The 24,364-nt window shown below is 35.9% G+C and overlaps 1 protein-coding gene across 7 annotated transcripts in view; it reads right to left on the reverse strand.

The window, feature by feature from the left end:
- METTL8 (methyltransferase 8, tRNA N3-cytidine) overlaps positions 1–24,364 on the reverse strand; it is an 81,432-nt gene that overhangs the window by 6,162 nt on the left and 50,906 nt on the right. For 4 of the 7 annotated variants that reach the window (XM_065931749.1, XM_065931746.1, XM_065931747.1 and 1 more), the window contains 6 exons: positions 20,734–20,825; positions 20,338–20,400; positions 10,053–10,423; positions 8,695–8,744; positions 3,519–3,582; positions 1,875–2,014 (listed from right to left, as the gene is read on the reverse strand). In XM_065931749.1, coding sequence (XP_065787821.1) covers positions 1,875–2,014; positions 3,519–3,582; positions 8,695–8,744; positions 10,053–10,423; positions 20,338–20,400; positions 20,734–20,818 — 773 coding nt within the window. In that variant the 5' untranslated portion in view covers positions 20,819–20,825. The remainder of the gene's footprint in view (positions 1–1,874; positions 2,015–3,518; positions 3,583–8,694; positions 8,745–10,052; positions 10,424–20,337; positions 20,401–20,733; positions 20,826–24,364) is intronic. The other 3 variants (XM_065931750.1, XM_065931748.1, XM_065931751.1) reach the window with 2 other exon arrangements.

Consider the following 24,364-nt stretch of genomic DNA (forward strand, 5'->3'; position numbering starts at 1 on the left):
GTCAAGGCAAGGGGTGGGGAACTGCTTCTCTTATCAGTCCATCTTGGCTCATATTGCAATTCCAGAGCCAGTTCCTGAGAAATGCAGGTGGGTGTGGGTTGGGGATGAGAGGGACAAGACAAGAATGGGGAAAGCCCCTTTTCTCTTTTTCCATCTGACTTGGGCCAGTTCTGCTATCCTCACCTATCTTTGGAAGGAGGAAGATGAGAAAGAAAAGAGATTTTAAAAAAAGTGTTTATTGACAATCTCTGTGTAGATCTTTAGAAAAGATATTATCTTTTTATTTCAATGATAAGAAGGACAGTTACTTTTTGTTTTGTAGCCTTCTATGGTTTACTTCCATTTAAGCTGGGACCCCCTAGACTCAAAGGCTTGCTGAATTGCTTTTCCAAGCTGGCAAGAAGCTACTTTTCTAGAATTTTCCTGGGGCTAAATCTACTATCACAGTGCTAGATGACCTGAAAGATACTGCCTCACTTTTCACTTACTATTATACAACTTCTACTCACTTACCTCATTTTTAGATCATTTCCATGTAGGTAAGAAAGTACCTATGTTAATGTACTGACATGATACATCTGAATCTATTTTAAAATAAACAGAATGAATATATGTATTATAAAAACAATCTTTTCAAGACATCTGCTTCCCCTTCTTTCCATTCAATTCAAATCATGAAAAAACACATAATCTAAACTAATATAAACAGCCTTCTTGAGGGTTTATTTTGAATTGAAACATTTCCTGTTATACGTGATAGAGAATCTTGTTCGTTATCCACCTCCTCTATCCTTTTAGCTGTGAAACAAAATATAGATGACATCTTTCTACTAGTACCTAAATAATGCCAATAGCTTAAATAAGTTAGCAGAAATAGGTTACAGAAACTGGGAGGAAGTAACTTCATGGAACTGGATAGATCTCATCAGGTGCAATTATATACTTCATTCATTATTTGGAAATCTAAATATTTTTTCTACAAGTAATCAAAGTGAACATCTCTGAATGAGAAGTAAAAGGCCTGTAAAGGATCCTGGTGATCTTATAGCAAAGAAAGAAGTACACAATGCTTGATTTCTCTGGGAAAGAGTAACATTCACCAAAGTGGTTGATGCCAAGTCTGCACCTACTAACCAGAAGATCATAAAAACCCAATTTTAAGACACATTCTGAAGGGACAACTCCAGACATTTAGCACACATGTGTCTTAATACATACAAAGTGGAAAAATTTTAAGAAAAGTGATCATTTTAATTGCTGTAATATCTCTTTGTGCTTCCTCTTTGGAGAAAAGCTATATTTATTATTTCAGAACACTATATGAACAAAAATATTTAAGTCATAAATACTTAAATGATGGCACTAGACCAACCTTAGATTATAAAGGTCCAAGGTTAATCTGGAAAATCTTGATAAACCCTAATTCCCTAGTGGGCTTCCTTAAAACAAATATTTTAAAGACCTATGTGAAGCCAGATTCACAGCCCACCTCATTAAGAACATTCAGCAAGAAGCTAAATCAAAGATGTTTGTTTCTGATCACCAAGTACAGTTTCCCTCTTGGGAGTCTATTAGGCTGTTCTGAATTTGTAATTTTCTTGAAGCACTGTCACTTTTAATAGGTATGTGTCTTGCCAGAAGATGCTCGCTTCTTTCTGACAGTGACAGAAAGCTCACTAATGAAACAGTTTGGCCAGTTTCTTTCTAAAAGTCTGAAGAAAGGAAAAAAACTGCATTTAAAAGGCTGTATATTACATGTAATGTAGTTCACTAAATAATAAATTCAAGAATTGTCTTTTTGCTTTGATAGATCTGAAAGCCACTCCTGATAAAGGGGCTGTACATATTTGCTCTGCCCTTTCATCGTCATTTACCTGTCAGGATGAATAGAAGACAGCACAAAGACAAGGAGAATGACATCCAGGGTCCCATCCGGAAAAGGGTAGGGTAAGCCATGGTCACAAACGTCATGAACAAAGGCACAGCACTGGGATGCTCTGTACGATGCATGAGACTGTCATGATAAAGAAATGAAAGTTTTTAGCAGACTTCTAGTATTTTTTTTCCAAATCAAAAAGGTTAATTTAACTTCTCCCAAAGGCCTTTCTTCTATAAATTTGATTTTCTGATTAGCTTATTTCAAGCTGTCATAAAAAATTAAGTCTAGCACTTGGAGTTGATAACAAATATTCTTCTGCAGCCCTTCTTTAGCTTTAAAAGTGGAGTAGGGCAATCTTTCTGGGTCAGCAGGCAGCAATGCTGGAAGCTCACCCCATGTTACTTTGCAGGCACTGAGACGGTCCTCTGTGCTCTCTCTCACTGCTTGTTCGGTGCCTCCTTTGGCTTAATATGTAAATATGCTATAGTATGTAATCAACATTAGATGACTGCATAACTCTGTAAATATACTTAAAAAAATCACTGGATTATATACTTTTAAATGGTGAATTTTATGGTACATGAACTATATCTCACTAAAGATGCTATTTTAAAAATGCATTAGAGTACACACATACTATTTGCCTATAGAAACAATACTAAAAGAATATATACCAAAATTCTGAGTCACTCTAGGACTCTAGAAAGCATGACTGTAGGTAAATTTTATCTTTCTCTTTAGGCTTTTCAGTACTTTAGAAAATGTCTACAATGAAAACCTAGTAACCCTTATTATCAGAAATTATGTTCCATGTGTTTACCAAACATTTTTGTTAGCAGAATTTCCATTCCTTTTCCATTTTCTAAAATTACCTCTTTTTCCTATGATAATGCTTAGTAGAATTTGGGGATTGGTCAAATAAAACCAAGTTCCAACTGTTTTTCTTACAGTCAAGGACATTTTAGATTTGTGATAATGCCTTTTCAGACCTTTTTTTTTCTTGCAGAATTTTTAATTTAATGAGTGCCTACCATGTGCCAGGCTACGTATAAAGCTCTAGGGACATAAATATAAATATCACCCTGTAGGAGCCACTCCCCTGAACTCTAAGTTAAGTCCCAAACAACTTCAATTGTTTTGATGATATGATTTGCAAAGTAGTAAAAGTTCAGTTAAAAATGGTCACAGAGGTGCTTCCCTGGTGGTCCAGTGGTTAAGAGTCTCCCTGCAATCATGGGTTCAATCCTGGTTGTGGAAGGTCCCACATGCCATGGGGCAATGAAGTCCGTGCACCATAACTACTGAACCTGTGCTCTAGAGCCTGGGAGCTGCAACTACTGAAGCCTGCGTGGCCTGAGCCTGTGCTCTGTAACAAGAGAAACCACCACAGTAAGAAGCCCACGTGCTGCAGCTAGAGGGTACCCCCACTCTCCACAACTAGAGAAAGCCCATGTGCACAGCAACAAAGGCCCTGTGCATCCAAAAAATAAATAAATATAAAAAAAGAAAATGACGTATCTCAAAAAAAAGGGGTCACAGATAACATTTGATGCAGTTACATTAAAAAAAATCACTTCAACAGTAAATAAATTAGATTTTTTTAAAATACAGCTCTCTTTAAAGAAAATATAAGGCATACCTTTACTAGCTCCACAGCTCCAGAAGCAAAATCACAACAATAAAGAAAGAACCCTGGCACATTCCTATGAAAAAGGAAGAAATATTTAAATCTAGAGTTCAGATAAGCTGAAGCAACACAAGAAAGAAACTGTAAGTTGGAATTTGTTAATAAGTACTTCTTTTAACAGAATTTTGGATGACGCTTGGCTTGTGGTTTCTTCTTTTAAGGTACTGCTCTCTATAGTGGTGTGTGAATGCCTTCATGTTGTTTCTGAACCAACACTATCTCAAAACACTTATCATTTACATGGTAACTTTCAAGTTTCTGATCTGGTTTTAAGGCCCTCCCTTTCTTGGGCCTACTTGCCCTATATTCCAGAATACTCTCACATGAGAAACCTCCACAGCCATCCATCAGCATTGCTCAATCTTGCTCCTACCCCTCCCAGGCACTCTTTCTTGTCTGCCTCCAGCTGGCATGGCCTGTAATTCCTCTCAGCTTAGCCAAGTTCTATTCTCTCCAAGGACCCTCAACCCCATGTCTGTTGGCACCTCATTCCTTTTCCTGTGTGTATACTCATTTGTTCCTGGGTCTCTCACAGAGGCTCTAATGCTCCAATGATGATGTATATACACATGAAAAAAAATATATATATATATATTTTAGAAGTTGTAGTTACAAGTTATTAAATGTTTATATTAATACCACATACATACAACATCTAAAAATAATAAAACATTTGTATATTAATTTTGCTATCTTTTCAAATGATTTTCAAACTTTTACTGAGCCCCATATATGGACCAAGCATTAGAATACAAAGTAGTAAATGAAACTGTCTAATAAAATAGTAAGAGTATGGGATTTGGGAGCCAATTACACATGTTTTTAAATCCTGGATTTGCCACTTATTAACACGGAATTAGACTTAACGCCTCCAAGACTCAGTTGCTTTATTTACAATATGCAAAGAATGTGTAAATTAAGGGGTTTTTTTTGGAGGGGGTATGTTTATCCATATGAAAATCTTGACTAATTTTAACTGGCCTCGACTGAACTTAGATAAGTTTTTTACCTGAAATTCAGTAAGGATGGCTGAGCCATGGTTACTAACAGGCAGGGACATATAGCTGACCCTTAAACAATGCAAGTTTGAACTTCTAGGTCAATTACACATGGATATTGTTCAACAGTAAATACTAAGTACTATATGATCTGTGGTTGGCTGAATCTGCAGATATGGAGGACTCACAAATACAAAGGGATGACTATAAATTTTTGTGGATTAATCACCTGCACTGTTCAGTGGTCAACTGTACTTTGAATTTCGTGGGTCAATACTCTTCCTGATCATATCTTACGTGCTATTATCAAAGGAATTCTCAAATCATCTTGCTTAGTTTTGTGTCTGAATGACAAGAGATTAGTATGTCCTTAAACAGTAATTACAGGTATGGTATTGGTTTTTGTGGACTTTATAGCCTAGATGGGGACATAATTTCCATAGAAGTATGGATAAGGCAGGCACTGTCAGGCCCAAGTTTAAGAATTTTGAAGGGGGAGGATGTCATTGCTAAGTGCAAAGAGGGGAAAGGTTTATAGGTGGGAGTCACATGCCAGGGATGAGAAGCAGAGGTGATTTAGAATAGAAGGAAGGATATATGGGCTTTGAAGCACATAATTAGAACTTCTAATCTGATTCAGGAGGCATATTAGGCAAGGAGGATTTCTAAATAAATATGGAATACAAGCACAAACATGCATTTATTAGCAAAATCTCACCCAGGCTGACATTACCCTCTTAAAGGCTACTCACTGATGAATACTACATTAACATATAGTATTCTCATATACAGTACAGTTTTCACATACAGTGCCACTCTGTGGCACTAGGAATTTTAATTCAAATTAAGATCTGTCCAAATAAATGAACATATGATGAATAGGATTTGGTTATGAAAAGTTAACCAATGCTGAATCAAAGTTAAAACTTGTGCTGCTTTTCTTTTTCATTCAACCCATTTAAAAATGCCTCCTTGGTGGCTTAGACAGTAAAGAGTCTGCCGGCAGTGCAGGAGACCCGAGTTCGATTCCTGGGTTGGGAAGATTCCCTGGAGAAGGAAATGACAACCCCCTCCAGGATCCTTGCCAGGAAAATTCCATGGACGAAGGAGCCTGGCAGGCCACAGTCAATGGGGTTGCAAAGAGTCGGACACGACTGAGTGACTTCACATATAAAAATAGTGCTTTATTGCAGCACGCACCCTTGTAGTTTCCTATGAAATCCCTATATTTGTGACTTGTAATTTCTTGGGTAGTCACACATGTTTGAAATGTCTCAGTAAACACTCAGATACATATATTATTAGCACTACATGATATGCTGGCTAAGGGCAAGGGCTCTGAAACCAGACTGCCTAGGGTTGAATTCCAGTTCTGCTGCGTAGTTGGGTAACCATGGATGAGTTACCTAAGCTCTCTGTAATTGGTGTCCTCATCTTTATTTTTTAAATTATTTTATATTTGAATATAGTTGATTAACAATGTTGTGTTAGTTTCAGGTGTATAGCAAGGTGATTCAGCTATACACATATATGTATATATTCTTTTTCAAATTCTTTCCTCATTTAGGTTGTTACAGAATATTGAGCAGAGTTCCTTGTGCTATACAGTAAATCCTTGTTAGCTATTTTAAATATAGTAGTAGTAGAAATGTCAATCCCAAACTCCTAACAGAAATAAAATATGGCATCTAAGTTGGTTGTGAGGATAAAATGGACTCAGATAGTAAAATTTATAGAAAAATGCCTGACTCAGAGTAAGCACCTAATAAATGTTAAAAAAATATCATTTTTATTATTCTTGCTATCATCATCACAATCATCATTGTCAAAGGAATATCTGCCTCTGCCTTCCAGGAACTTAAAAACTTAAGAACTTAATATGCTTTTGTAAAAACTTCCATATAGCTCAAAATACTTCTCTGGATACTGGCACATCTAGCTCATTATGACAGGCATGCAGTCTACCCTTGTGCAGAAATTATTAAACAACCACAAGATATAGAACACTCTAGTAGCTAAAGGAAAGCTTGTGCCATTTGCCATGTGTCCTACCAGATAGCAACATGACCTCTGAGACTGAATTCCCACTGCATCAGCAGCCCAACTTGGTCTTGTGACCACTCAATGATTTTCCAGGGCTTTTCTTTAAAATCAGCTGACTGTCTTGGCCCTTCTCCCAGGAAACAGGTGTAAATATCACTACTACTACCACACCATCAAGCACTCTCTTGGCAGGAGGTTTAAGAATTAAATGATCCTTGGAGAATGATATGACCTCTCAATTCCGGGGGTCTAATTATGGTAAAATATTCTGAAAATGTAAAATATTAATTCTATGATCTCCAAAAGTAATAAAACATAATTTCTTTGGTGGGGAAAAAAGGTTTAATCCTCCCTTTGGAAGGTGAATCACTAGTTGCCTTTTAAAGATGAATTAATTATTTCAGGTTATTGAGTTACAGTGATTTCTAAAATATGAATATGAGGCCAAAAAAAGACCCAGTCACAAAGAAAGAGTCAGGGGGTGAGGAGGCAAGAGCCTGCAATTATTAGTCAGATGGAGAAGTAGAAGGGGGAAAAAATACAACTAACAAGTGGGGAATCAGAGATATTAACCAGTCAGCATGTACCAAGCTCTGTCTAACTATCTATATTATATTGTTAGGCTACCTGGAAAACCAAATTAGAATACATTATGCTCTCTACCTCAAGAAATATATAAATAGTAGCTGAAGAAAGAAGATATAAGGAAATGACTTGCTAAATAATAATTTGAGATGAGTCATAGAGTAACACATAATCAACTACCAACGTAGTAGATTTACGTGTATTACAAGTTCAGAGAACACCAGGGTGAAGGAATCTGGCTATGTGGTATAAGGACAGGAAATTTTGGCCTAGAAACGGGAAAAGGAAAGCAAAGAAAATAAATCCTGAAAGAAAAAGGCCATTCAGAACTGCAAATTGGCCAGTATCACTTCTGGCCAGACACTTTTAACTGATAATTTGATGATATTATGGAATTACTTTTTATTATGTTAGGTTTATAACAGCAATTAGGAATGTCTTGCTTTCTGGAGATCTATCATAAGTTCATAAAAATAATGTGTCATGGTGTTGGCCTTATGTAAGTAACTGCTGAAACAAGGTGGTGGCTATATGAGAATTTACTGTATTACTCAATTTTTCTGAATGCGTTTACATTTTCACAATGGAAAGTTTAAAAAAAAGACTTTAATAAATTTTAAAATATGCATAGTGAAAAGACTGAAAGGAATTATAATAAAAATTCTGTCAGCAGCTATATTTTGATGTTTTGATGGTGGGAATAATGGGTGATTCCTTCCCACCCACTTTTCCTCTAATGGGAAAGTTCTACAATGCGCTTGTGTTAATTTTATAATGGAAAAATGACAATCGGAAAGCTATTGTGTAAACTTAAAAAACATAGGCACTTGACAGACCAGCCATAGGTAAAAGGAGTAGAAGTTTTGTAAGATGTGTCTTCTTCATCACCTACTAAAACACACTGGTGAGGTGTTGAACAGGAAAGGCAGGTCAGGAGAACATCTCTGCTCCTATTACAGACTTCACCCTTTATGAATCTCAGGGTTAGGTGTGATAACTCCAAAAATTTCAACTCTAGAGAGTCATTTTAACTCTATAGGAAGGTTTTATCCTGGGTGTGGCTCCAGAAGTGATGACAAAACAAAATGAGTTTAAAGCTTACACAAAATAAAGTGTAAGCTTTAAACTCAATTCTCTATGTGTAAAATGACACCTAAGTAACCTGGAGGAGTAAATAAATCTCTAAAGTTCAGTAATTCCCAGCTTAGCAGAAGGATCAAATCTCTTGCTCATTTCTTACTCTCATCTACATAAGCACAAACTTAAAAAATTACTTCAACTCATGGTGGACAACCTATGTCTGTGAAACATTATTTCCAGAGTAATTATCAGTTCACATGAAATTAGATACAAAGACCAAGCCACTGCTTTTGAAATTTGGTTTAGTCATTGTTTATATGGGAACAAGAACACTATTGGTATATATATGACAACATTTTCCAAGTATTTCTCAATATCCCATACATGTGCAGAATTCTGTAGGAGAAAATTCTAAAACTCACTGCAAAGTGTTCAGAATTGGAAAAACACTATTCCCAGCACCGCAGCCAACCTAAAATCAAAGAATAAATAAGTATCATGAAAAGAAAGTTAAATTTTCCTCATCAATATCAGATTTTTACTTTAAAAAACTAAAAGAAATGTTCTGAATCTTTGGCTATCGGAGAGTTGTATAAGCTCAAAATGGAATAAATCACAAAAATAATATGTACTGAGAAATTTGACTAAAATTTTTACATACCAAAACCCCAAATGAACCAAATTAAAAGGTGACAAAAACACTGTGAAAAAAATATTTGAATTAAATATGATAAAGGGCAGAGTTCATTAAAAAAACACAACTAATAAATAAGTAGATGACAGAAGAACAAATGGTTTCTAAACATCTGAAGAACTATATGACCTATTTAACAATCAAAGGAATCAAGTTAAAATATGGTTTTTGTCTAACAAAGCAGAAAGCAATAAAAATAAGATTATTCCAATCAATGAAGGTGTGACGAAACAGACCTACACTGCTGTAAATTGGTATTAGTACAACTTCTTAGAAAGCAACTTGGCAAAATATTTTAACAATATTAAAAATTTTAATGAGTTATGAACAAGTCAATTGAACTCAAATAATAAAAGAAAATACAGAGAAGTCTATACCTGAAGATACTTGCTGTACAAAACCTGAAAACAATTTAAATGCCCAGTCAAGTGAAAACAGATAAGTAGAATCAGTATTTCACTTAGTATAGTAATTTTTAGCCATGAAAATGTTTATAGAGAATTTTTAAAGATAGGGAAAACTGCTTATGTTATAATGTTAAATACAAACAAAGAAAAACACTAAAATGCAGATATAGTATAGCTCAACTATATAAAACAGCATAAACAAAAGGAGAAAAAAGTTAAATGTTAACAGTGGTTAAATCCTTTGTTTATGGGATTGTTTATTCTTTCTCTTTACCAAATTCTTTGTAATCAGCATCTATTATGTTTATAATCAGAAGGAAAAGTTTTCTTTTTCTAAAATAGAAAATCAAGGTCTACACCAGATTATAGCAAATTACATACGTCACTTATTTCTATTTCATCTACAAGTGGGTAACAACAGAAAGAGATGGAAATTGAGGCCAAAACTTCACTGGTATTTAAAACGGCCTTCAAGTTAGAAATTAAAGCAGACAAACTTAAGAAAAGTTTTAAATCACAAACTTAAAACCTGACTGATTAAAGATATGAGTCCCTTACGTAATTTTTATGCACAAAAGTACACAAACCGTTATTTGATCATTTTCCCTCTAAAGAATCTGGATCATTAATAAAGTAATGTGTGATGTACATTAAAAAATTTTCCCATGTAGCACCATACCTCGAGGATTCTGAAAGCAGCACTGCTACCAGGAAACAATTCAGTCTTCAGAGGTCCTGCTCTGTATTCTTCAGAGTCCAGTTTAGAAAAGTCAGATCCTGCTTTGCTTTGACCATCTGATGAGCCAGAACTTTCTTTATAAAGATTTTCTTCTTCAGGCATAGTAGGGCAGTGCATTTTTGAGAAAAAACTTTCAGTATTAATTTTCACATGATCCCATGATAATTCTTTCACCTTCTCTTCAGTTTTCTGACCAACCGGAAGAATTTCAGGGAATTCCCTCAATAGCCAATTACGATCTTTGAAAAACTTATTCTTATGAATCTTATAAAATGTGTCCCAATATTTACTGGCTTCACTCTCATACTTAACTAAAATAAACAGAAAAAAAGATTTATTTTATTATGAATTATATGTATTATTAGTTACTATTTTAATAACTAAATATATTAAAGTCACTCAGTCGTGACTGATTCTCAGTGGCCCCATGGACTGTGACCCACCAGGCTCCTTTGTCTATGGAATTTTCCAGGCAAGAATAGTGGAATGGGTTGCCATTTCCCAAGGGGAATCGAACCCAGGAATCGAACCCGTGCCTCTTGCATCTCCTGCACTGGCAGGTGGATTCTTTACCACTAGTGCCACCTGGGAAGCATTTAATAATGAAATAGTACTGAGTATATTACATATACTATTCATTTATAACAATTACATTTACTATTGAATAATATTACAGTAATTTTTTACTTATCTGATTCTTTTTGAACCTCTTAAAGGTTAGAACTACAAAGCATTAGTCCTCTCAAAATGTGTCAATGTGTGGGGTATTTGGGCTTTTCCTGGTAAACCTGCTTCTGTCTCAGTTGTTTAGCTGATAAATTTTTGTGAGGAATAAAATAATTGCAAACTACTTTCTAGAGTCTCTTCTTGAAATCTTAATAATCACATTTTTACCAATAACCCTGTAAGTCTCTTTATTATCTTGGAGAAATGATAACCTCACTTTTTATGTTGCTATAAATGTAGTTTTAACATAACAAGTGTCTGCGCAAACTGGTAATCAAACAGGAAACTGTGGAAAAATAAATGATGTAATCTTGAGCTAGAATGGTGCACTGAAATAATCTACTCCAACCTCCTTGTTTTGCATTTGAAGTAAGGACACACAGAGGGATGAACCCACTTGTCTGGGTCCTGGAGCCCTGTCATAGTAGAACCAGGACCACACGTCCTGACTCGTGGGGTTTAGGGGCTATCCCACAACTCCATTTTTCACCCACCTCCAGAGGCATCTCTTCATACTGACATCTCCTAATATGAAACCTTAAAGAGAATTTCTGATGCAATTTAAAAGGAGATATGCATTTTGTGATGTCATTCCTTAGATCAATCCTGGGTCCCAGCATCAGGGTCAGGTCAACAGTCACAGACCTTCCAGCAATTCTTAGCTTTCTGCCTCTTTCTATCTGTATGTTAAATTAACATAATCACTAATTCACTTACTTTCTCACTCACTCATTCAAGAAGCATTCCTTGGATACTATCATGTACCAGACGTAAACCCTGGCTTAGGAATTACTTTCAGTCAGTGCAGCAGCCATGAAATTAAAAGACGCCTGCTCCTTGGAAGAAAAGCTATGACCAACCTAGACAGCATATTAAAAAGCAGAGACATGACTTTGCCAACAAAGGTCCATCTAGTCAAGCTTTGGTTTTTCTAGTAGTCATGTATGGATGTGACTATAAAAAAAGCTGAGCACTGAAGAATTGATGCTTTTGAACTGTGGTGTTGGAGAAGACTCTTGAGAGTCCCTTGGACTGCAAGGAGATGCAACCAGTCCATCCTAAAGGAGATCAGTCCTGAATATTCATTGGAAGGACTGAAGCTGAAGTGGAAACTCCAATACTTTGGCCACCTGATACGAAGAGCTGACTCGTTTGAAAAGACCCTGATTCTGGGAAAGACTGAAGGCAGGAAGAGAAGGGGACGACAGAGGATGAGATGGTTGGATGGCATCACCGACTAAATGGACAATGAGTTTGAGCAAGCTCCAGGAGTTGGTGATGGTCAGGGAAGCCTGGCATGCGGCAGTCCATGGGGTTGCAGAGTCAGATACAACTGAGCAACTGAACTGAACTGAGACACATGACATTTTTAAAGTGCTTTTAAAAATTTTTAAAAATATTCTGTTGCTATAGAATAATTTCCAAGACTTAATGTTATGCGAGAAAGCAAAATGTAGAACAGTATGTATACGATGCTATTTTTTTTAGGGAAAAAAAACCTATTTTTTAGGGAAAAAAGAAGGAAAAACGCATGTGTTACATGAACAGAAGACTCTGGGCAGGATAATCACATAATCAGTCATACTGGGTTGCCTCTCAAGAGTAGAACTAAGTGGTTGGGGACTAGGGTTTCAGAAAGAATTTTCATTTGAATTTTGATCCATGTAAGCTTTTGATTATCTATTCCCAACCCCCTCCCAAAAAATTAAACTAAAACTAAAAACAACAGACTCTATTCTTTCATAATTTTAAAGAAGCCCCTATCCTGAGAACAAGCAGTTGCCTACCGTCAGTTTTGTCTTTGTTACAGAACCCTGTCCTGAAACCCTTACAGTTTTCCTTTTCTTTCCACTTTTATCTTTATGGCCTTGTACCATGGATCTCCACCCATTTAGCCACAAGACTTCCTTTCCATCAAGGCTGAATTGTATTTGGCAGCAGGACTGCTTGAAAGACAGAAACTCCTATCTTTATTTAAGGTCTGAGAAATGAAAGTAGATCTCTGTAACAAAAGAATTATGTGATGTTGAAGTCCAAAACATGCTTGCTCACATCTGTACTAATGGGTGGTGGTGGTGGTTTAGTTGCTAAGTCATGTCCCAATAATGGGAAGAAGGCTATTTATGGTTAATCTAAAAATGTTGTATTTTTTAAAATAGTTCTATCTCAACTCAAAAACATTGGGAACGTGCCTGATATACTGTGTAAGAAAACAAAACAACATTCTGAAAATCAGACTCAGGAGGAATTAGGAAACTGTCAAATTTCCCCAGTCTTTTCATACCTTCTCTTCTTCCTCTTATCTTAAAAACTCGCTTTGTAACTCACTCTGTGCTAATAAAAGATTCTTCTGCTTAATAAAAAGTAACCCACCTAAGAAGACCCATATCTAGTCAAATCTCTAGTATCTGAGTTTCCAATACCAAGCTACTTCTGAAGTGAGTTTGAACCTAACTATTAGTAACTAGAATGTTAACACTACAAGTGATTAATTTGTGGCACTATCCCCCTTGGAATTAACTGGCAGAAGAAGGGATAGACAGCAGGGGAGTAACTTGAAAGAAAAAGATGTTCCTAGCAGTATTACTCATAATACGAAAAATGGGAAATAACTCAAACAGCCTCAACACTGGAATGATCAAGCAAACCATGCATGTCAAAACAGAGTAATCTTATGCAGCAATTAAAATTTAAAGGATAATAATGTTAAGAGGAAAACTTCACACAGAATGGTCTGCAACTTTAAAATTGTACCAGCTGCACTTTAAAATTTATATCCATTTATAATCATCAGATGGAAATTTGGAGTGTTAAATTGTTAAAATAATTTAATAATTATCAGGTAGTTCTTCCTTGGCAAAGGTTTTCTTGGCTTTTTAAATTGGGGTATAGTCGCTTTACACTGCTGTGTCACATTCTGTTGTGCAGCAAAGTGAATCAGCCATATGTACACATATGTCCCCTCTCTTCTGGATTTCCTTCCCATTTAGGTCACCATAGAACACTGAACAGAGTTCCCTGTGCTGAACAGTAGGTTCTCATTAGTTAGCTAGTTTATGCTAATAGTATATATACGTCCATCCCAACCTCTCAATTCATCCCATGCCCTGCACCCTTTCCTGCTTGGTATCCGTATGTCTGTTCCCTATGTCTGTCTCTCCATTTCTGCTTTGCAAGTAAAAGTATATATACCATTTTCTTGATTCCACATACATACATTAATATATGATATTTTTCTCTTTCTGATTTACTTCACTGTGTATGTCAGTCTCTAGGTCTATCCATGTCTCTGCAAATGACACAATTTCATTCCTTTTTATGATTGAGTAATATTTGCAAAGTTTTATCTGCATCTTAAACAAAGATAAAGAATCTTGGTTGAATTCTTCATTCTACTTTCCTAAAGGATATCTCTATGTTCAAGTTCTAAAAAGTCTATGTACTTTCCTATTAAATCCCATGAATTTACGGAGAACATTAACAAATGGCACCCCACTCCAGTATTCTTGCCTGGAGAATCCCACGGACAGAGGAGCCTGAGGGGGCTATAGGCCGTGGGGTCACACAGTGTTGGACACAACTTAGCGACTAAACAACAAACATTATAGCTCTACAAACTGCAAAGTGTTGGATCAGACTACTGTAATAAATATGAGCTTGTACTACTGTTTAATTTCAACGGTTTATCATGAAAATGAACCTGCAGTGAGGTGACTAGAATCTGATTCAGATACCAAATATATCAAGCACATAAATTCAACCTGAGATTATCCAATCTTTAAAAGGATCTGATTACTATTAAAAGATGATGGTCAGGTCTGCTAATATATACGCTTTCAAGCTTCTTCAAGTATTTCTCACTCAGGAATTAGGAGAAAACAAACAATCACATAAATCATTGTACCAATAACAGCAGCATTAAAAATAACAACAATAGTATATACTGAGTGTTTATTTTGTGCCAGGCACTATGTCAAATGCCTTACTTGGATTTTTTCCCATTTAATCCTAACAATACCTCTCAGACATACATATTATTATAGACAAAGAAGTTCAAGGTTAGAGGGGATAAAAAATTTGCCCATGGTCATCACCAGAGCTAGGACCTGAACTAAGTCTATCAGACTTTATGCTCTTAACCATTATATTGTCTTCTAACACAAAATCTAGATTAACCTCCTCCAAAATACCTCTGAAAATAATCTGTTTTCCTGATTTTGTACTTTCCTCTTATAATGAAGCATCAAGTTGAAATTAAAACCTCAGTATGACTTAAAATCAGTAAAACAGAACAGTAAAAATAATGCTGATTGGAGTGAACCTACATAAAAGCAGATCAGAAATACAGAATTAATTAAACTCCATTTGAATTACATAAACAATAAACTATGCAAGGTTGCATGATGAAATTATGATGAGCAGTGGGAACATAAAATGTTCTATGAGAATAGATGGGTTTGTGGGACAGCAACAAAACAGAAACAAAACAGAATTGGCTGGGATAAAGGCTAATGGACTGGAACTGGGTTTTGGGGTTTTTTGTTTTTTGCTTTTTCAAGTTGTGCTTTCAGCAGTACCTTCAATCAATGCTGGCAATTCCACAGTTCCCAGCAATGTATATAACAGCTTCTGAGACCCTAAAGAAGCTCAATCAAACTCATAATTATGGCTGTGAGACAAGGTAAACACATCCAACATTTAATTTAATTTTGTGAACTTCAAGAGTATCTGTGGTATCAGGGGAACTGGATGAGCGACTTTTCTGACCATGAGAGAAAAGTTTAGTTTAAACCTCTGTTTTGCTCACAGTCAGTCCAATAATGATAGAAGAATACAATGTGGAGAAATCAGCCCTGTCTTTACCTTGTCCAGCTGACTTTCTAAACAGGTGTATCAATTTTTCCTGGAGGAGAAAAATTTCCCTTTACTTTCCTAGGTTACCAACTCAGAGTTAATTGCTCTATGCCAACGGCGATAAAAGGGGGTGTAGTGATCTGTTTAACCACAGTCAGATGAAACAACTTCTCAATTATTCATTTATTAAATTCAATACTGCTGAGGAGAAGAAAGACTATGACACACTAACCATACTTAAATATTCAGAATTCACTCTGAATCACACTGAATATCACAACTAAAAAAACTGAATTAAACCATCTATGTATTTGACATATTAGTACAAATTATGAAAATTTATTCTAAGTTGCAATGTAACAAAAGTCATTTTAAAGCTGTTTTTGTACATCAATTACACAAACACCTAAGCTCTCAAAGTTGGAAATTTCCACATGTCATTGATAAAGTTAATTGTCTAATAAAATAAAACTCTTAAAGTTATGAAATTTAAAGTCTGAGCACAGTATGAAATTAACAACCAAAGCTGACCTATAAACAAGTACTCTAAATTTATCAGCACACAAAACTTTAAGCTACTCTATTTTTTTTTTTTCTCACACAGGACACTCTCAAGTGGCAAGGTATTCACAAAGGAAGGTATAGTGGGATTCTTTTACTATTTTTCTTGATATAGGCAACTCACTCTAGGTAGATAGTTATTTACAAGGGTATTTTAAAGTAAAACTAGCAGCTGCATTTGTTATTAAGTTTAAAAAACCCATTACATTTGCTAAATTACCAGCTGAGATATAACACACTGGAAATGTTTTTAGGAAATTAAAAATATAATCATATTAACTCAAAAACTGCCAAATGTATCTTTCTCATTTCTGTGAATTAATCTGTTTTAAAAAGAAATCTGAGCTATTATAAAATTTAAAATAAATTACCAAAAGGAAATGTGGAATCACAAATCATTAATCTGAGCATCTAATTGAAAGAAATATTGCTAATGATAGCTAGATGCTTTACATTTTAATCACAGGAATGAAAATGTCAGCCACTGTACAGCAAAAGACTGTCTCATCTGTGACGGATAAGTTCTTATTTTCAGAATTGTGAGGGTGTTTCCGGACTTCAGTTCTCACCAACAGCTGAGACAATAGATGAGAAATGGGAAATGGGAGTGACAGGAGAGACTGACATACGCAGAGACCAAAAGGAAGGTGCCAGAGAGCTGGTCAGCATGGGAGAACCAGCAGTACCCCCTCCTAGGGGCACTGAAATAAGTAAGATAAAACCAATAAGCAAGGCTCATGCTATATACTATTCTGTAAGTGGAATACTTTGCGATGAGAGAAAATTGGCTTTTTCAAAGATTTAGGACTCTCCTGGATAAGAAGAGATGGTAGGGACTTCCCTGGTGGTCCAGTGGCTAAGACTCTGTGCTCCCAATGCAGGGGGCCTGGGTTTGATCTCTGGTTGGGGAATAAGATCCCACATGCCACAACTACGAAGCCATGCAGCCAAACAAATAAAAATAAATATATATTAAAAAACAAGAGAGACTGTGGTTAACAGGGGCAGTGGGAGAAGAACCGGGTCACAGCTTCCTTTGGGCTTTCACAACGTTTGGGAATAGAGCTTTTAAATGGATCTCTTCACCTTGACCCATATTCAGCAGAGACATTAAATATCCAATGAGGAGCCTCACCAAGGGCTTCTGCAGACCTGCAGGTTGATGATCCCTGGTGGAGACTGGAGTGGGTGGCTGGGTATGTACCTGGTCTCACTGTAACGTCCTGTCACTCAACATGGTTCCTCAGGACAGAAGTTTTCTCTCTTTCTTTGCCACCCTCAGCAGCTGCCTTGGTTGCTGCTCTGGGCAACCTTGCTTAAGTGTGATGTAATGTCCATCCTCATTGTGGGCTCCTCTCCTTGTAGCGGTTCTCTGACATGCATAAAGTCCACTGCACTGAGTAGTGTTATGCGGGTAGGGACCCAACAGAAGCCTCAATCACTGGGAGGCATTTTTAAATGAATTCTTTTGTTCTGTGTCTCCACAGCAGCCAGAAAACTTGCTCAGAAAGAGACTGGACATGCTAATAAGCAAACCAAATGCTTCAAAGGAGTATCATCAGTCCTCTCCAGCTTGCTTTTCCTGCTTCTACAGAGAAAGGCCAGTCACCACCTTTCTATTTCAGTCACATTATGGTTCTGTGGGAACTGTCATTTTCCTTTACTGCGGTTTCCAAGGCCCGAAAATAACCTCCTCATTAGCTTCACTCAAGTTCATTGTTAACATAAATAGGCCAAAATAGGCAGCCACATATAGAGCACTTTAAGGGAACATTATCAGCACTGCTCATCTATTTATGTTCTAAACAGAAATACTCAAAAGAGCATGAAAAAAAATCCTTGGTTTTTCATATTCTCAGGAAATAAACTATGGATAATTTTTAACTTCCTGGAAAAGAATTAAGATGACTGATATCTTTTAATTCTGTTTAGGCTTGATTCTCTCTGTCATATCCAGGTGGCCACTAGCAGAAGCTTGAGTAATGTGGAAAATATGTCTGTGCAGCTGCTGGCAAAGAAGCAAAATTATACTTCCTCAGAAACAGTGTGACAGAGTTCCTGCAAAGGAATGCAATGTTGGCTGATTTGTAAGCAGAACTGCCACTGGTATGCACTCTCAAATCCAACCCCAACACTCCCTGGCCACATCCCATTCTGGGACTGCATGGCTGGAGCTCATAAAAATAGAATGGTTCCACTGTGGATCAGGTGCGCTTCCCTCCTGTCCATCCTTCAGGACATACTCATGCTTACGGTAAGGAAGGAAAACTAGCTCTGAGGGACAGCAAATGATACCAGAGGAGAAGATGGGGCCACACTGTCCCCTTCACTGGTAAAGGGCAGTTAATGAGGGCTATTTCACTAGCTCAGTTTCAACAGCACCCTTTGCTTCAAACTTTAGCCTCAAGTGTAGACTAAAGTCACCAGAACAATAGTTAACTACCAGTGGGATTAGTGATTTTTATTACACTGGGCTTGAACAGAGGAGGAATGCAAACGTTTTTCCCTGGGGAGCTTCAGGACAGCTGATCAAGGTGGACTCAGGGGCTGGCAAACTTTTTCTGTAAAGGGCCAGACAATAAGTAGTCTGTGTGGGCTATATAGACTCTTTTGAAACTATTCAACTCTTTAGGTACACCTCTAAAGCGGCTATGGGCAATGTTAACAAATGAGTATGTGCTCCAATAAAACTTCATTTATAAAAACAGGCAGTGGGCTGGATTTGACCCATGGCCACAGTTTGCTGCCCCTTGTTCTATCTAACAGGTACACTGATATTGCTACATGAGTGATTGAGAAATGATGATGATCAGAACCAAGTTGTTCTGGAAAAACTAACTTATGGTATTAGAAGCCAGAATAGTGGGTGCTCTTTGTGGAGTCTTAGGGGTTTAGGAAAGCAATTGGGACACAGCATGAGGAAATTTCTGGATTACTGATAATTTTCTGTTTCTTAATAAGGGTATTGGGAAAATTCACTGAGTTTTGTGAAAACATTTATAAATTGTGCTAATTTCTGTGGGTATTTGGTATATCAATAAACTGTATTTTCTTTAAAGAAAACAAAACAAAACAACCTGTTTTAAAGGAGAAATCATTTAAGAAAAACAAAGCAGAAAATCCTCTCTAGAAGAGTGTAAGGGTTGGGCCAACTGTCTGTGGGTTCCCAGCTACTCAATGAGAAAGACAGAGGCAAAATTTTTTTTAGTGTCTTTAAAAAAAAAAAAAAGAAATGTGGTTAAAAAAACACATAACATTCACCACCCTAACCATTTGTAAGTGAACAGTCCAGCAATGCTAAGTGTATTTACATTGCTGTGAAACAGATGCCCATAACTTTTTCATCCTGCAGATCCAAAACCCTATACTCACTAAACAACAGCTCTGTTTCCCATTCTTCTAAGCCCTTGCAAACCACCATTCAACTTTCTGTTTCTATGAATCTGACTACTTTAGATACCTCATATTAGTGGACTCATATAGGATTTGCCTTTTTTGTGACTAGCTTATTTCACCTAACATAGTGTCCTCAAAGTTCATCCAGATTATATGGCATGGGACAGGGATTCCATTTCTTTTTATGGCTGAATAATATTCCATATGAATAGGCCACATTTTATTTATCAACTTATCTGCTGGACATTTGGGCTATTTCTACCTTTTGCCTACTGTGAATAGTGTTGCTATGAATGAAGGTATACAAATAATCCTTCAAGACCTTTTGGGTATCTCTTTCAATTCTTTTTGCTATATATCCAGAGGTGGGGCTGTCAGATCATATGGTAGTTCCATTTTTAATTTCTGGAGGAACTTACATATTGTTTTCAGCAGAGGTTGTACCATTTTATAATTATACCACTAGTGCACAAGGGTTTCATTTATTCACATCTTCACCCATACTTACTATTTTCTGGCTTGGTGATTACACAATAGGGCAATATTTTAGAGACCATTTTTGAAGGTTGGCAAGGCCTTACCTAAATTAAACTCTAAATATCAAAGGCCTCCAAGAAAAATAGCTTAAATCGTTATTGAAACTTTGTGTTCATCTTAAAAGATCAGCAACATTTTGATATGATTTTACCTTCTTTGCTCAAAGTTTTGAATTCATTGAATACTCCCAGCAGTTGAAATGCACAATAGCATACTAAAAGATAACAACAAGGAAAATTTTAAAATTGTGTTCTCCCATCTTGTTTGAAATGCCACCTTTACCTATCTCCCAGAGAAAGCAATAATATGACTATCAAAAGAGCAAGTACGTATAGGGTAAGTATGTAATTTATTTCATTAACTTTGGTTTCACTACACTGTAATGACTGGGAATTCTCCTAAAGGAACAAGTAAATTAGCATAGGCAGAAGCTAAGGACTCTCTAAAATGGTGACACAATTAGGAGGAAAAGAGACTGCGGTGTGAACGGAGTCAGTGGGAGGTCAAACAGAGAAGCAGGCTCCAGGAGCTACATACAGCTGCTTACCTTGCTCTTCCGAAAGGACTCGCACAGCTGAGTTTTCCTCTACTATTTTTCTGGCTGCTGCTTCTTCTTCTTTTGACCATTGCATGTGATCCCTTTCAAAAAAATAAAGATTATAAAATGTGTTTTATAATTGAAGAAGGCAGAAAAAGAGTGCTAAGGGATACATCTTTCATTCTAGATTAGTCAAAGACAAAGGATACAAACAAATCCCATATCAAATGAATATATTTTGTGTCAGATGTTCCTTCTGATAGTGCTGGTATGATCCTGGAACTCCTACAGTTCTTCTGTTTAACTCTGGTTGTGCTGCAAGCCCCAGCCACCTTTTGGAAATGATTGCTGAAGTCATGTCCCAGGAGCACTATGGTGCCTGTTTATCTGGATGCTGGTATGGTTTCCTGTGTTTTATTCTAAAGCTTAATCTTTTTGTTAATTTATGAACAGGGCATTCTTTAAAAGTTTTTTAATATTCCTTTTATACTTTTCTTACTAGCTGCCTTAATTTCTGTGTATGGATTTACTTATGTTTAAATGATAGACTACTTGACACAGCATATTCGAAGGTTATCCTTCTAAGATCTGGCACTTTCTAGAAATAAGTATTTTCAGGTTCATAATTTACTCTATATGATAGAATATTATTTTCTGCTACTAAAATACCTTTCTTTAAATAGAAATAACATCTTTATACAAAAAAGGTGATTTTTTGTTTCGTTTTTACAAAATCTGCATTTCTTTTTTTTTTTTTTGCAATAGGTAAGACTATAAGTAAGTGAGGCAGTTTCCTGGAATAAACCACTTTTCTAAGCAATAAAGTCACATACGCAAAATTCAAGTCTGTTGCAGTGGTACAGAAGTAATGAGTCTCAGGACTAAGGTGGCAGTAAGGGAAAAAAGAAAGGAAGAATACAGGGAGTTATGATCTGGAGATTAACTAGATATTGAGGGGAGAGAAGACTGAGAGTCAGGAATGATTCTAAGGTATTAAAACTGAGTACTGAGGAAAGTGGGGGCAACAATGACAGAATAAGGGGTTGCTTTGGGTGGAATGATGACAAGCTTAGTACTATTTTAAGTCATTCTTATACAATTAGATATGACAGGGTATAGTCTAGTGACCTGGTTATAAATACACTTGTGAAAGGTGAGAAATTACTTATCAGACGAATCAGAACCAATATACTGAAGTTCCTAGGAAAAGTATATGATAATGTAGAAATTACAGTTTCACAGACGAAAATTTAACCACAGTTATCTAAAAAACCCAATTATTTACAAACCAAATAATCACTTAACAACTTTATCACTTGCTTTAATGAATGAGATTGGGACAAATTTTTCCTTTGACTTATTTTAACATATGTGAGCAACATATATATAACTTGGAGCTGATAAGTATATTTCATATTCTGTACATAAAAATTACAGAGAATATTATTAGATGACAGTTACAACATTAAAAGCAAGAAATCATTTGTTGAAAAAATAGTATTACTAAAGCTGGGGATAAGTTTCTCATCTATAAATTTCTAGGAAAATAGAACAGTCAATTTTCCTGTTAAAAAAATCAAGCTCTGAGACAAAGAGAGTATATGTGGTTTTTAGCTTTACACATTTGTTTTAAATTGTAAAACTTGCTTCTTCCTGAGTATTTAATAGATTCAGTTATTTCTTAAATTGCTCTAACTTCCTTACACTGTTTTTTATGTTGCTTCATTTTCTTAACTGCTAAGTGAGGAGAATATTATACCCTAAGCCCCAACTGAACAGATTTTCCACTATATAGTTACAGAATCCCCTCAGAAACCTATAAAATGTTTCTACTGTATTTATGGGGACTTCCTCCAGACCTGCTGCTTTATGGCTGTTCTTATATTAGAAGAGTCTGATTCATGTATACCCAAGACCAACAGACAGCAATAAGAATCATTCGGGTTTATAATAAATACAATTATAATAGAATTTAAGCATAGAGACAGCTAACTAACAAACAAACTGAAAATAATCAGGTATTTAACAACCACCACCACCACAACTGAAGGAAGAAAGTAGTTTGTTTGTTTGACTTGCAAATTATACTTCTGGGAATTTATTGTAATGAAGCCACTAAAACAGAGAAGTACCTATACAATAGTATTCACTGGAATACCAAATATAACAGCAAAAAATTGTAAACAACCTCAGTGATAGGATAATGGAAAAATTACTGTAACTCAAAGGAATATTATGTAGACATTTAAAATGACACATATGAAGGTTATTTAACAATATGGAAAAGTGTATATGAAATAACATGAAGTTAAAATGCAGGTCCCCAAACTGTATATGTATTATAATCACAACTATACACACACACACTGGATAAAATAAAAACAATTATAGTAGAATTGTGGAATTAAGAGTAACTGCCTTACAGCCTGGAGGGGAGAAGAGTTTGGGGGAGAATGGACATATGTACATGTATGGCTGAGTTTCTTCACTGCTCACCTGACACTATCACAACATTGTTACTTGGTTACATCCCGATACAAAATAAAAAGTTAAAAAAAGAGTAACTGCCTTAAAATTTCCTTAATATTTTAAAGCTGCTTCAATTAGAGATAATTAAAAAATATTTATTAAAAAACTATACTATATGTTTAAGATATGTTAATAACAATGGTCATTAAAACTTTACATTATCCATTGGGGGAAAACCCAGCAATCTTTATAATAAAAAAAGAATATATGTTTTCCTAAAAAAGAGAACTGAGAAGAAAATATATTGAGTATTTTTCCTGAAAACTTGAAATTGAGAAAAAAAATCTTAAAAAAGACAGGATTTTTAAAAAGAAAAGTTTCACAACATGGCTAGTAGAATAAAATCATAATTTTGGAGTAGTCATAAGTCCTATGAGTTCAGTTCATACGTGTCCGTATGTGTGCGATTTTATATTCCTTCTATATACATAGTACAAAGCCTCTGACTATGTGGATCACAACAAACTGTGGAAAATTCTTAAAGAGATGGGAATACCAGACCACCTGACCTGCCTCCTGGGAAATCTGTATGCAGGTCAAGAAGCAAGAGTTAGAACTGGACATGGAACAATGGATTGGTTCCAAATCGGGAAAGAAGTATGTCAAGCCTGTATATTGTCAACCTGATTATTTAACTTATATGCAGAAGGAATCATGCGAAATGCCACACTGGATGAAGCACAAGCTAGAATAAAGATTGCCAGGAGAATTATCAATAACCTCAGATATGCAGATGATACCACCTTTATGGCAGAAAGCAAAGAAAAACTAAAGAGCCTCTTGATGAAAGTGAAAAAGGACAGTGAAAAAGTTGGCTTAAAACAACATTCAGAAAACTAAGATCATAAAAAAAAAAAAAAACTAAGATCATGGCATCTGGTCCCATCACTTCATGGCAAATAGATGGAGAAACAACAGAAACAGTGACAGACTTTACTTTCTTGGGCTTTAAAATCACTGCAGATGGTGACTGCAGCCATGAAATTAAAAGATGCTTACTCCTTGGAAGAAAAGAAATGACCAACCTAGACAGCATATTAAAAAGCAGAGACATTACTTTGCTGACAAAGGTCTGTCTCTTCAAAGCTATGGTTTTTCCAGTAGTCATGTA

The sequence above is a fragment of the Muntiacus reevesi genome, chromosome 3 (assembly GCF_963930625.1).
Source record: "Muntiacus reevesi chromosome 3, mMunRee1.1, whole genome shotgun sequence".
NCBI lineage: Eukaryota > Metazoa > Chordata > Mammalia > Artiodactyla > Cervidae > Muntiacus > Muntiacus reevesi.